Source organism: Chelmon rostratus, chromosome 13 (assembly GCF_017976325.1).
Source record: "Chelmon rostratus isolate fCheRos1 chromosome 13, fCheRos1.pri, whole genome shotgun sequence".
Lineage (NCBI taxonomy): Eukaryota > Metazoa > Chordata > Actinopteri > Chaetodontiformes > Chaetodontidae > Chelmon > Chelmon rostratus.
Genome location: NC_055670.1, coordinates 10,116,944 through 10,130,704, shown reverse-complemented (window position 1 = coordinate 10,130,704; position 13,761 = coordinate 10,116,944). Strand labels below are relative to the sequence as shown.

At 45.2% G+C, this 13,761-nt stretch overlaps 1 protein-coding gene across 2 annotated transcripts in view; it reads left to right on the top strand.

Moving 5' to 3' along the window:
- col4a2 (collagen, type IV, alpha 2) overlaps positions 1 to 13,737 on the top strand; it is a 60,036-nt gene extending 46,299 nt beyond the window's left edge. Inside the window, exons 19-48 of one of the 2 annotated variants that reach the window (XM_041950438.1) lie at positions 12 to 125; positions 1,502 to 1,651; positions 1,776 to 1,847; positions 1,991 to 2,142; positions 2,225 to 2,297; positions 2,449 to 2,555; positions 2,706 to 2,889; positions 3,296 to 3,340; positions 3,607 to 3,681; positions 3,772 to 3,870; positions 3,960 to 4,181; positions 4,352 to 4,513; positions 4,611 to 4,781; positions 4,900 to 5,043; positions 5,132 to 5,257; positions 5,359 to 5,540; positions 6,252 to 6,315; positions 6,424 to 6,498; positions 6,601 to 6,708; positions 6,829 to 6,936; positions 7,035 to 7,106; positions 7,297 to 7,422; positions 7,557 to 7,673; positions 8,429 to 8,590; positions 8,870 to 8,968; positions 9,073 to 9,219; positions 9,838 to 9,954; positions 10,306 to 10,497; positions 11,767 to 12,053; positions 12,462 to 13,737. In XM_041950438.1, the coding sequence (XP_041806372.1) occupies positions 12 to 125; positions 1,502 to 1,651; positions 1,776 to 1,847; positions 1,991 to 2,142; positions 2,225 to 2,297; positions 2,449 to 2,555; positions 2,706 to 2,889; positions 3,296 to 3,340; positions 3,607 to 3,681; positions 3,772 to 3,870; positions 3,960 to 4,181; positions 4,352 to 4,513; positions 4,611 to 4,781; positions 4,900 to 5,043; positions 5,132 to 5,257; positions 5,359 to 5,540; positions 6,252 to 6,315; positions 6,424 to 6,498; positions 6,601 to 6,708; positions 6,829 to 6,936; positions 7,035 to 7,106; positions 7,297 to 7,422; positions 7,557 to 7,673; positions 8,429 to 8,590; positions 8,870 to 8,968; positions 9,073 to 9,219; positions 9,838 to 9,954; positions 10,306 to 10,497; positions 11,767 to 12,053; positions 12,462 to 12,716 (4,007 nt within the window). In that variant the 3' untranslated portion in view covers positions 12,717 to 13,737. The remainder of the gene's footprint in view (positions 1 to 11; positions 126 to 1,501; positions 1,652 to 1,775; positions 1,848 to 1,990; positions 2,143 to 2,224; positions 2,298 to 2,448; positions 2,556 to 2,705; positions 2,890 to 3,295; positions 3,341 to 3,606; positions 3,682 to 3,771; positions 3,871 to 3,959; positions 4,182 to 4,351; positions 4,514 to 4,610; positions 4,782 to 4,899; positions 5,044 to 5,131; positions 5,258 to 5,358; positions 5,541 to 6,251; positions 6,316 to 6,423; positions 6,499 to 6,600; positions 6,709 to 6,828; positions 6,937 to 7,034; positions 7,107 to 7,296; positions 7,423 to 7,556; positions 7,674 to 8,428; positions 8,591 to 8,869; positions 8,969 to 9,072; positions 9,220 to 9,837; positions 9,955 to 10,305; positions 10,498 to 11,766; positions 12,054 to 12,461) is intronic. The other variant, XM_041950439.1, reaches the window with a different exon arrangement.
- Positions 13,738 to 13,761: the final 24 nt, after the last annotated feature.

Here is a 13,761-nt window from a genome sequence, read left to right as displayed (position 1 = left end):
AACTTGATAAGGTGGTCCTCCCGGTCCTCCTGGTGAGCAGGGTCCACAAGGCGAGAGTGGCCCGATCGGAGACCAAGGCTTCCCTGGTCCCGCAGGACGCCCCGCCTCTGAATCACAGCAACTAGGTCTGTAAACTGAAGCTGTACAGTGAGATTCATCCACAGACTCTGCTGTTACAGCACTAACACGAGTAAAGAACCATCATATCAAGTGTTGAAGTCAGTTTCATCCCAGAATCACAAAACTCAACACAAAAACACTCAAGATGAAGAACAGATGAGGGATTCCTCTTCACAGACAGACAGGCAGGCGTGCAGTACATGTCATACATATAGTATCTGATACTGTCGTAACATTAATAGAATCGCAATCTGAAGTGACATAATGACCATATTAACTAAAGTACATATTATATGATATGAGATAAATCTTTAAAGAGTTCAGTGCAATGTTCTGCAAGACCTGGGAAGAGGACAGACTGAAAGTAACTAAGTACATTTACTCCAGTGTGGTACTGAAGTACAAATTTGAGGTGCTTGTACTTGTCCTTTTTACTCCATGACACTTGTGTGACAGCTACAGCTACTGGCATGTTGAATAGAACAATAAAATGATAAGCTGATGACATGATAAATGTGTTTTATTGATACACTAATAAAACCCTGATGATGATTTAATTTAAATCCCCGTCAGAGGCCCAGAGAGATTAAATTATTTTCACAAAACCCACAGATTAGTGAAAAGTCCCAAAAATCTGCTGAGTTTTGGAGCAGAACTTTTTTTCTTCTTCTTTCCTACCCTGCCAATCATCTCATGACCCCTCAGATTTATGCTGTCACCCATTGGAGGAAGCCTGACCCCTGACCCCTAGATTGGGAAACACTTTACTGCCTAACTGTATGTAGAATACTAACAATCTATGATGTGAAATATAGTGTGGTGTTCTAGTCGAGGGCCATTTTCCTGATTATTTTTACTTTGTGGTATTGATACTTTTACTTACATATAAAGTTTCCTCTGTAGCACCACAGATGATGACTGTCAGACGCAGAGCTGGTCTCCAGTGACAGTTAGTGAAACTCTGTGTGTACGACTGTGTGTGTTGTGTTTGCAGAGAATGTGATCGGCCATTTTATTATAATGTAGAATCTCCCTAAAATCTAGTACAACCCTTTTACAGATTTAGGTTTCTAGTTTATCAAGATGAAACAAGTCACATACGCTCCAGCTACCTTGACTCTATCAGGTGGCACAGATTCTTTCCTGATTATTTATATACAAAACATACGAGACAGCATTACAAAATATCTTGATTTTTTTGTTGACATAACACATTTTTCATCATACAGTAGCTGCTTCAGCAGGCGTGAACAAAGTAAAGTCAGTTATCACAGCAGTGCTCAGCAAGAGAAGTGAAACCTCTGATGAACTGAGCAGTCGAGAGTTTTGGCCCGACGCCAGAAATAAAAATCTCCTTTTCATCTCTTTTTGTGTCTGTCAGTGCTGGACTTCATGGGGCCATTTGGTATGAAGGGGGAGGCAGGAGACAAGGGCCCACAAGGAGAGCCAGGACATCCTGCAGTCAGTCCAGGACCCCCAGGATCCAGAGGGCGCCCGGGGGCCATTGGTCCTCCGGGACCGAAAGGAACATGTGAGTGAGTGAGAGAGTGAGAGAGTTTGTATCTGTGAGGTTTTAAATATTTAATCTTCCTCTCTTTTCTTCTCTTTTTAGTTTTAAATGTCTGCTCCTTTACTGTATTTCCATCTGTCTCTAGGGGCTGAGTTCTTCAAGGGGGCTCCCGGTGGGAGAGGACGACCCGGCAACGCAGGCGCTAAAGGAGTGAAAGGTGCTGTGGTGTTACTGTTCATGCAAAAGAGGATTGTTGGAATCATGATGGATCATTGGTTCACAACACAAACAGATGAAAGTCGGTTAAATTCATGATATACTACATATATACTATGCTGCTGACCTGTGGGTGTAATTTAGGTGATCATGGGGAATGTGAATGCGCCCATGTAACCTCTGTCATGGGGCCACCTGGCCCTGCTGGTGAGCCGGGCGATGCTGGGATGACCGGAGAGTTTGGTCAGGAGGGTGATGTAGGAGTCCCAGGTCCCCCAGGAGAGGACGGATTCCACGTAAGAATAGTCGAGTCATTCGTTCTTCAGTCATTCTTTGCTTTTTGTCCGTCCCCTCAGACTTTTCTGTGTTGTCTTGCAGGGATCTCCTGGACTCAGTGGTGTGCCAGGCCCAAAGGGTAGAAAAGGGGACACGAGCGTGGCCACGCAGAAAGGTGCAGTGGACCTTTTACTCCATCTCTTTTCAGATCAGCACCAGCTGTACATGTCTGCTGTTGATGATGATGATGATGCATGTTGATGTGTATGTGTGTGTTGGTGCATGATTTTATGTGTGTGTCTATGCATGTATGTGTGTCACTACAGGCAATTCTGGAGAGGTAGGGGTCCCTGGGCATTATGGTGAGCCGGGAGCACCGGGTGCTCCAGGCCGAGCTGGTCTGCCTGGTTTCCCTGGGACCCGAGGTTTTCCAGTGAGTCCACTGCTCATCTACACGATGACAGTTTCATATTCTGCACACTCATCATATCATTCCAGTGTTAATATGTGCATTAGGGTGCATTAGACCCTCTTTAGCTGAGGGTCTCAGCTAAACTGACATCATCTCTCATGATGTCCACAGGGAGATGCTGCCAGCGGAGAGCGTGGGGACAAAGGTTTCCCAGGCCTGCCTGGTCGCCCCGGTGCAGCCGGGCTGAGTGGAGAACCAGGTGCAGACCTCCAGGGCATCAAAGGCCAACGTGGTTTACCTGGTGATGACGGCCTCGCAGGCTATCATGGATTTCCAGGAACACCTGGCAGCCCAGGTGAGGGCGAGGCAGCTGACTACCTCCTTTGTTCAATCTCAATATGGTGTTCTGTATTTCTCCTTCAAGGCTTTATCTCCTTACAGCGGTTTTACCTGTTTTCACTCTACTAAGTATTTAATTTTTACCTCGCCTCTCTTAAAACACTCTCTTTTGTAATTTAATGCAAAGCAGTGAATGAACATTAATAGCTTGTGATTAAAAAAGGAGAGAAAAACAGCATGAGACGTATGTATTTGCCGTTTTGTGTATTTTTCTGTCTTCGCCTCCTGTTGTCAGCTTGATGCACAGGCTGCATCCCTCAAACCAGCTGCAGCGAAGCTTGTTTGAGATAATGCTTGTGCTTGTGAGTAACTCTTGTTCCGAATGCCTCTCTCTTTCATTCTCTCTCATTTGCAACTGAAAGGCGGCTGTAGTCCGACAGGAGATGGAGGACAGGTGGATGTAACAGGTAGCTGGTATAATGACGTTTTCAACTTATTGCTCCCTTCATAACAACTCCGTTGTGCTTTGCATCTGGATTATTGGACTCGTGTGCATGATGAATTGTTTACAGTGTGAACTGAGAGATCAGCTAATGTAACGATAAATCCATTTTCTGAAAAACACGCTGGGCAGCAGAGAGAAAGCACTCAAAGCATCAAAATAGTCAGTTCCAAGTAAACAGCTTTATATACAACCATGATGTTGCCCTGACGACTGTTATTTCGTTCTCAGGTCCTTGCAATGCTATTCCAGGACCCCCTGGACTGCCTGGACCTCCAGGACTGACTGGACAACCCGGTTTCCCAGGTAACAAAAGGAACTAGTGCTGAATGTTGCCTGTTGGATACTTGGTCTGAGTCATTTTTGATGCCTTGTTTCTAATTTGTGAACCAACAGGTCTTCCAGGTCAAAAAGGACCACAGGGTCCTCTTGGAGCACAGGGTGAGAAAGGAGAAGCAGGAGAACAAGGCATAGGTGGCCGTCCTGGACCACCAGGTAAGAACTGACGAACTAATCTTTGATTTAAATATTGTCTGTGGCCCTGATTGATTTTCCTTATTAACATTTATGGTTTTCCAATACAGGTTTTCCTGGCTCCCGTGGAGACTTGGGGGTTCCTGGCAGCACAGGGTCAGTAGGAATCCCTGGACTGCCCGGTGTGCCCGGCCGGTACGGGGTGCAAGGTGAAAAGGGTGTTCATGGAGAGATCTTAGGAGCGTCTCCAGGGCCCCCTGGTGACCAAGGGTTGCCTGGACTTCAAGGGAATAAAGGGCAGAGTGGTGAACAAGGACCGCCAGGCTTTCCAGGTTAGCTATGTCTTCATCTTGTCACTTCCTTATATTCAAACCCAACAGTTTATTTAACCTACCAGTCACTTCGTCCTGCTTTGCCTTGTTGCCTTAGTTTCAGTATTAGTGGGATCATTTGACAGGATAAAGGATTTCAGAGCTATTTGCTTTTTCCTTCATTCCTCCAGGAGTGGCCGGCATGCCCGGTATGATTGGCTTCAAGGGTGAGAGTGGCCCTTCAGGCCTGCAGGGGGAGGAAGGAAGACCCGGGCCAGCGGGTAAATATGGCTATCCCGGTGATCCTGGGAGCCCGGGTCCGCCTGGGTTGCGTGGTAGTACTGGACAGCCAGGTTAGACAAACATACACACAGACACACTGCTTCTCAGAAACATCCCTGTTCGTGTCTGACATGTTTTTTCCTTCTGGTACGCCATCCTGCTCACCAGGTTTCTCTGGAGAGAGGGGTACTGAAGGAGACCCGGGCCCTCCCGGCCCAATAGGATTAAAAGGCACCGCAGGGGAGTACGGCGCTGATGGCGTCACTGGAGAGTATGGCCCAGCAGGTAACCCAGGACAGTCTGGTGGAGATGGACGCCCAGGACTTCCAGGAATGAAGGGTTTGTTCCTCTGATACTTACTTTGATCATCTACTCTAGGTCATTTGTACTTTATTCAAGTAGTTCTGGTCAGAAAAGTTCGCATTGTGTGACTTTTGATGGCCCTTCTCTTTCCCAGGATACAAAGGGTCTTCCGGCATGGCAGGCTTTCAGGGGATCAGGGGAAATCAAGGGTTGAAGGGCTTTAGCGGGCAGGTAGGAGAACCTGGACTGCTAGGCCAAGTTGGCCTGAAAGGAGAAACAGGTCCAAAAGGAGCGAAAGGTGAGACTGTTCAGTTCCAATATGGGTCCTTATGTGTGCTGTGGTCTGCTGAGACCACAAATCTCTCATAAGCATGACTGTCTGCCAGGTGATCGTGGTCTGAGAGGACGGCCAGGGGAGAAGCCACACATCCCAGCCCAGATGATCGTTGACATGAAGGGAGCCAAGGGAGACCTCGGACCTCCAGGAACTCAGGGTTTCACTGGGCCGAGAGGTGTGCATCCGCAACCTGACATCAGTCACTCTTTCCTTTCCTTTACATCCCTCCTCTGGCCTCTCAGACTTCGCTTCCTCACATCCGACCCTTTTCTACAGGCACGAAAGGTTTCCCTGGTGTGCCGGGCTACGAGGGAGCTCATGGTCTTCCTGGAGACCCCAGCAATGACAAAGGTTCCTCTGGAGATCCAGGTGCACAGGGGCTGCCAGGGATGAAAGGAATGCCAGGCATAACTGGAAATCGAGGAATTACTGGTTTTGAGGGAATGTCTGGGACCAAGGTGAGCAGAGTCAAACTGGTTGTTTGTGGTGAGGAAGCGCCAGAGAATTATTACTCAGTTTCCCTCAGCTCTGCAGGTTTGTTGTTGTGGTTTTACTGCCCACAAACTTACTGTTTTGATTCACTCGCATCACTCTCGTCGCATTTCCAGCTGCGGCAGACGTACTGTACACACAGTTAGCAACTACCTGGTGAACATGGCGGAGTTAGCAGAGACCAAAACTGAGCCAAAAGAAGTGTCCAGGCACAAAACTCTGCATGAACACTAATGTTGCTTCATATCTACTGGATTTCAAAGGTGGTAACAACGTGTCAGTACTGAGTTCATAGCTTGTTTCCGCTGCCTCCAAGTAGCCAAAAATTCAGTTATTGCAGGTTCAGTTCTACTGCAAACTGGTCAGGAGTTAGTTTGAAAGCAGTGAAGGTCTAGTAAAGATGTAATAGAGAACACAGGGTATCTCAGCCTCTGCAGTTTGACCATTCTTTTTGCAACCTGTCTCACTTCGTGTCCCTTTACTACTGTACTAAATCTATTAATTTCAGTTATTGCACTCACTCTGCCACTATGTCATCATTTGTGTCATTTCACTATTGCTTTATAGCTACAAAAACATGTTCAATACATTTCTTACCTTGATCATCCCATGCAACAATGCTAGATTCTATATGAATGTTTAATATGTCTGTTAATTGTTAATTTGTTACTTTTAAGGGACTGAAAGGAAGCCCTGGTGCGTATGGTGCATCAGGAGAGAAAGGAAAGAAGGGAATCAGAGGTACAACTTCAAATTTAAACTCCAGACAGATGGGCGTCAAAGCGCTAGTTATAAAGTGACTGTGATGAGAATATTTTAATTGATAGTAAATTCTGTATATTGTCATAGGTGAGAAAGGCTCTCGTACAGACCTTCCAGGAGTGACCGGATTGAGAGGAGAGCAAGGCTTTTCAGGAGATCCAGGTACAAACTGTAGCTCATACAGCTTTCGTGTCTTCTCTGGTGGTGAACGGGGCCACTTCAAAATTCTTGGCTGATATGATATGTTTGATACACCCTTTACAGGCCAGAAAGGAGTACTTGGACAACCTGGGGACAGGGGTTCACCTGGTTTTGATGGTATTGAAGGGAAAAAAGGAGGAACAGGTGACTCAGGAATATTAGGATACGCAGGTAAGAGACTCCCATTAACCCCCCGTCACACGCTGTATTATTTTAAATGTTATACTGAACATTGCAGCAGAACTACATTGCAGTTCACAATCTTATCAACAACATTTTTGTTTGCTGCAGGTCCAGATGGGCAGCAGGGAACTCCTGGTAACCAAGGTCAAAAAGGCTTTCCTGGAATTCCTGGAAAAGAAGGACCTCCAGGCTTCCCTGGCTTCCCAGGAAACAGGGGTAAGGTGATCAGGCCTGTGCCCTCTCTTTCTTTCTCTTTAGCTACATACTGTGCTGTCGACCGTATTCCTCCATCTAATCTATGCAAATGTGCGCAGGTTTCCCTGGACTGAAGGGTCTTTACGGATTGCATGGACTGAAGGGACAAAAGGGTGTCCCCGGAACACCAGGTATTCAACCACCTCTGTGTGTGCCTTTCACTGCTAGAATATACTCTACCATAATGGTGCAAGTGAAAAAATTAGCCAGATACTACATTCAGAGTAACGGCGTCCAACATGAACATACAATCTGACCGTCAAAGTGTCTCACTTTTTCTGCTAGGCTAAGACACGTGTTTCCTGTTTGTGTTTTTATCAGGTCTGGATATCACTGGACCAGCTGGGGAGCCGGGGGCCAAAGGGGAGAAGGGAGAGGGCGGTGACCCCAACAACCAGCCAGGTTTTCCTGGTACAGCGGGTTTGAAAGGCCTCCAGGGACCTCTAGGTAAACCATACCTCTTCTGCATTAATGGAGCGATTTAGGCCGTCTAACAAACCTGCTGAGCTCTCAGTAAAGTGATGCACTGTACCAGATAACTTATGCTGCAACCATCTCAAGATCGTGTTTCACTTGTTCAGGTGACCAAGGTCAACCCGGACCACCAGGACTCCGTGGCCCCGTAGGACCAAACGGGACCCCAGACAGACCAGGATCCAGAGGGGACCTTGGCTTTGCAGGGCCTAACGGGTATCAAGGTGAGAAGATATATTTTGATCAAAAGCCCTTTTTAAAACAGAATACTGTCATAAAGAAGACCTGTCAACTTTGCTCGTATGTTTTATATACGCTGCAGCGAGGCTGAATAAAAGGTCGCGTAAAAGGAGCTAAAAGTTTTTTCTCTCATTCACTGCTCCTCATATCATGGACTCTCAATTCATTTCAGACACTTATTGCATCCTTTTGCATCATCACTGACAGCTGTTTAGTCAGTTGCATTGTTGGGTTGTCAGCAGAAAGTAGTGTACATCCAATGGAAATGAAATTTACAACCTCAGAATTCAAATGTAGCAGACAGTAAATGATGGTTTCAGATACAGCCTGTATCTCATAAAAGTCTAAAATAAGGTGGTCTCAGTGATACTTCCTTGGATAAATGTTTCACCATTATAATTATTATTCTCATACTTAACATTTTTATTTTTTATTTTGTCTTTATTGAATAGTGATACAGACAGGAAACATGGCACATGATAGAAGGTTGGCATGTAATAAAGGCTTCTGGCTGGAATGAAACATTATGGTTGTATGATCTGCATCTTAACCACTAAGCTCCCAGGACACCCCATCACATTTTTGCTGTGTGTTTGTTGATGTTGTCCTCGGCTGATAACTCTCAGTTACAGTAGTTGTAGTTGTGACCGTGGCAACAGTAGCTGTCTCGTTTGGACGCTGAGTAATTCTTGTTCGCCTTTCAACTATATGCATTTACAATGAATGATTTGTCTCTTAGGCTTCCCCGGAGCCAGAGGATTTCCGGGTGTGGATGGTCCCCCTGGAGAAAAGGGCGTATCAGGACCCAATGGGTACCCTGGACTCCCTGGTAGGAAAGGATTCAAAGGAGATCAAGGTCCATTTGGATACAGGGGGCCAAATGGTGTTTCTGGGAAGAAGGGTAAGCAGTACAGGAGCTTGTCCAGGATAAGACTCTGACAGTAGCAGTAGCTGGCAGTTTAGTTTATGGAAATTTTGGCTGAGTGAACTTTATTGACTTTATAAACAAACCCTATTGGGATCTTGCCTTGGTGAGCTCGTAGTACAGGACAAGAGGCATCATGGCATACTAATAAAACCATATGAATAAACTCTGAATGCACCTGTCTGCAGGCCCACTCAGCTTGACAATATGATCACCAGCTACTATCTGTGTGATATGCCTTTTTTCCTCTTACAGGAGTGAAAGGAGAGCAAGGACTGATGGGAGTCCCTGGTGTGGCCGGTGTGAAGGGAGAAAGAGGGCCAGCTGGTCCAAAAGGAAACACTGGACCCCCAGGTAGATTCTGCACTTTGACAAAATACACCAGCCACTTACTAGTTACCAGATATGTGCTTCTGTGTTTTTGGTCTTTGTCGTTACATAATTTTTCCGTGCTGCAGGTTTTCGTGGGCTGCCAGGCAACCAGGGTTCTCCTCCACTTCCCATCAAAATTCCAGGAGAGAGGGGCCTTCCAGGACCACGGGGTATCCAAGGACCAAATGGGTTTAGAGGGAGACAAGGGCCACAGGGTCCACATGGGGATGCAGGTCAGTTATTCTAATAATGCATTTGTTGTTGAGCATCCATAACACCCCCTTTACTGCTGCTGCTGAAATCTGTAAGTGGTACAGATGGAAAATGAAAGATAAACAGTAAGAAATAATTGCATGTGCAATGGTGTGCGTTGCACTCCTCTGAGCAGCTGATCTGCTGTTAACAAAGCGTGTAATTCATTTAGTCACACATTAGCCTACACCACAGAGCGAACTGAAACTGTTTTATACAAAGAAAGGAATAACTTTATGTATGACAGTGGCCGAATTTCCAAGGGGGAACAAATAATTAAGAATTCATCGTAGCAGTGTTTCAGTTCAAGTTTAACTCAACAACTCACAAAACTCTGTGTTTTTTTAAGGGAGTCTGGTTTGCCACCACTTCAAATTACTCACATGCAGGTTTTGCTGTGGAGGGCAAAGATCTGATCTCAGTGATGCTAACAACAACACATTAAAAATATCAGGTGCAAATGCAAAGGCAAGATCAGATGGTTCATTATCCGGATAATGATAATTAAAACGGAGATCCCGTTTTAATATCAGGAGTAAATGGGGCATATTTTTAACATCCAACTCAGCAGCATACATGTATCCTCTAATCTTGTACAGGTTTGATGGGACCCATTGGACAGAAGGGTATGCCTGGGATTAGTGGTAGACCAGGGGTGCCTGGATTCCGTGGAGATGTCGGACAAATGGGCCACCCCGGTCTGCAAGGCATGGAAGGTGCGTCTGACACTGTGGGGCACTTCAGGATTAGGTTAATAAGCCTGGATTAAAGGATTTAAAGTATGTGGAGTTTTAAGCAGGGAACCAGTAAGCAAGAAGTTTTTGATGAAAGTTGGTTTCGAGAATAAATAAGCATCAATCTGAAAATTACTCACATTGAGCCAGGGTTAGAGGTCTGTTTTTGGGTTTTTTTTGTGTAATTATCTTAGCAGAGATAGTTGACAGGGTTTGAGAGATGTTATGAAAGCATTATGATGCATCAGTTGTGAACAGTATGTTTACGTTTGGATAAATAATTGAAAATGGTTGATTTTGCACAACACGGATCTGAACTCATCGTCCCTCCAGGTCGCCGTGGCAACCCTGGTATCCCTGGGCTACCCGGCATGCCTGGCCGCAGCGTCAGCGTGGGTTACTTGCTGGTGAAACACAGTCAGTCACAACAGACACCCATGTGTCCGGTGGGCATGTCTAAACTGTGGGACGGCTACAGTCTTCTGTACTTCGAGGGTCAGGAAAAGGCCCACAACCAGGATCTGGGTAAGTCAGGGTCAACTATGAAACCGTATGTGGTGTTCTCAGTGACATGTCTGTGTTCTGTGGGGTATATGAATCAAGTACATCTGTGTAATAGGAATTTGATCTTTATCAGTGCGCTGTCTCGACATATGCCCGTGTGAGTGTGTTACAGTACAGTCCTGTCTGTCCCGTCTGAATGCGTTGATGGTCTGGCCGACATTCCCACATTAAATTGCAAAATTGACATTGTAATCCAATGAACCAGAAGACATTCCACAGTGGCCGGCCTCATCAGATCTCACTGCTGGCAGAGTCTGATTTGGGGGCATTTAATCCAGTGTTTCACATTCCCTGTAGTGCTACACTGGCATGATGGGGCTGAAAAAAGAAAGAGAATAGTCTCGGCCATCTCTTGTGTACTGAGGCAGTGCTGTCGGTGTGCTCAGCTGGGATTTAATCCTTCCCACGGCTTGTTTTCCATCCTCAAAGTCTAATTTCATTGGGCACACCAGTTCGTAACATCGAGTGACTTACAAGCAATGTGCTTGCTCAAAATTTAACCACCTTTAAAATGAGATTATGTAACTTTTGAAAGAGGAAGCAACACGTGTTTCCATTTCAAAATAGTTGAATTCAGACGTTATGTAATGCATACTTGCTCAGCTCAACATATTCAGGAGTTTTACCAGCAGCTTATGCTGACTAATGTTAGCAGAATTAAGGTAGATATATTATTCCTCTATATGTTTAGCATTCACCATTATCCCATAACAGTGGCAGCCAAGTTCACTTTAAAGGTTAAAAATGTTTAGCACTCCACTACATGTTCAAGGTATGCTGTGCTGGAACTGTTGTTTCTGGTGCTGTGTCCGCTGTCTTTGTAGTTTCCTCATGCATGCGTGCTGCTGCGTCCTTTTTTCCCTTCTTACAAAGTCCTGACCTCACCTGTGCACTGTAATTGGCTGGGGGCTACACACAGGGTGTGTAGCAAAATAAGAAGAAATAATAAAATACAGGCAGGGTTTCTGTAGATAGATACACCACCACACACCTCTAGTGGGTCATAAGTGAAGATCGACAAGGATTATTTTTGCATGAGTCTATGATAACCCAATCATCTTTTCTGTTTTCATCTTTTAAAATTCTGTTTTAAATGTGTAAGCATGTATCTGTTGTGTAATATAATTTATTTGTTGTGTAAAAATACTTTAGTTTGTGTATGAAATGTGGCATATAAATTAGCATGTCTTCCTTTTTTCAAAGTTTCATTTGTTTATTTGTCTTTTTCAGGTCTGGCCGGCTCCTGCCTCCCCCGGTTCAACACCATGCCCTTCCTGTACTGCAATCCTGGAGACATTTGTTACTACGCCAGCAGGAATGATAAGTCCTTCTGGCTGTCCACCACTGCTCCTCTTCCTATGATGCCTGTAGAAGAGGGAGACATCAAACCATACATCAGCCGCTGCTCAGTATGCGAAGCTCCATCAGTCGCCATCGCAGTCCACAGCCAGGACATCACCATCCCAAAGTGTCCTGCGGGCTGGCGCAGCCTGTGGATCGGCTACTCCTTTCTCATGGTGGGTTTTGGTCCAAGCAAGTATGTTTAAATGAAAAGATCAGGAGCCATAACATCAAAGCTGCTACATTATCTGCCATGGCAAAAACAAAACAAAAAGCCAAAGAACATCTTCCTGCTCATTAAGTTCTGCGGGTTGCTGGTTTCCAAACAGGAGTAAATTGTGTATTTGTTTGGAACTAGTTTTTAGTCACTATTTCTGGCAGCAGGAGGTTAAATTATTCAAAGTTAACTGAGGTTCTCGTGTTCAGTGGAAAACGTGCACACTGATGTGTTTTTGGTTTTTTGGAGCTGTAAGCCACAGAGGAGTAGGCGATGGCAGGCTTTGGCTACAGACACAATACTTGTTAGTAAATCAATTGCTGGCTGGCTTTGGTGACTTCCTTCCCTCTCACCTTTGTCTCCACAGCATACAGCCGCAGGAAATGAAGGCGGGGGTCAGTCCTTGTCATCGCCTGGCTCCTGCCTGGAGGACTTCCGCACAACACCATTCATCGAGTGTAACGGGGCCAAAGGCACATGTCACTACTTTGCTAACAAGCACAGCTTCTGGCTGACCACCGTACTTCAGTCGTTCCACAGTGATCCGGCATCAGAGACGCTCAAAGCGGGCCAGCTCCTGTCTCGCATCAGCCGCTGCCAGGTCTGCATGAAGAACTTGTAAAAGACTCTGCAGCGGCGCTGACGCCAAGAAGCTGTTCGGTCGACAGCGGCCGAGCGTCGTCTCTCCATCCGTGTAGTAAACCAGACCAAGGGGAAATACTGATTTAGCCACAGAGCCACAGAGATATGCAATGACTGTGCAACGCCTTGAGCTTTTAGTGAAATGTCCCACTGTAGATGAAACAGGAGAAGCCCCAGAATGAACCCGGCAGCATTATGGGAAAACAGGTATTTTTGTGTTAAATGTGGATTGGTGCTTACTGTTTAACTTATTACCTCAGCTACTCTGACACATCGTTAACCGAACACTACAGCTGAACCAAAGATGCCCGTGTGTATGCACTGCTTCAGTCACTCTGGTGCTTTTATTGTTTAAGGTGTACAGCCCACAGCCACTAACACTGCGTCTCCGCCAACAGAAGAATGTCTCATTAGAGGTCTTGAACAATTATTGATACTCTTGACAGTATTATCCTGCTCCTTTTATCCAATGCTCTTACAAAATCTATTTTTATGACTTAATATACTATAATATGACTTTTCAAGCTGTTAATCTGTTTTATGCATTTATCAACTATTGCAAAAAACTCTTTACCTTTCATACATCATACGTTCACACAATGCACTGATTCTCTTTGTATTTATATCAGCTGAATGAACTTGACCTCCCCTCCTCCCTAAGAGTTTAAATATATATCTAATCTAACACTGCTCGTGTCACAAATCTACTAATTATTGAACCGCCCCAAGCTGCCAACAGGACAGAATATAAACACTTTGGATCAAAGGTCTCACTGTAGCAGATCCTTGCTGCGGTCACAGGTCCTGGGTTACATTCCAGTATTTTACAGTTTAGAGAGCAGTTCAAATGCTCCACTTCACCTAGATTCATTTATTTGAAAATAAACCATTTGATTAGACCAGAAATATACTGACATTTGTTTTCATTGTAATATAAATATGGTAATTTTCCTAACATGAACATTTGGTGGGATCGTAAAGATTAAATGTTGTTTGTTATACTTCTGACTGTGTCGTTTTACTCT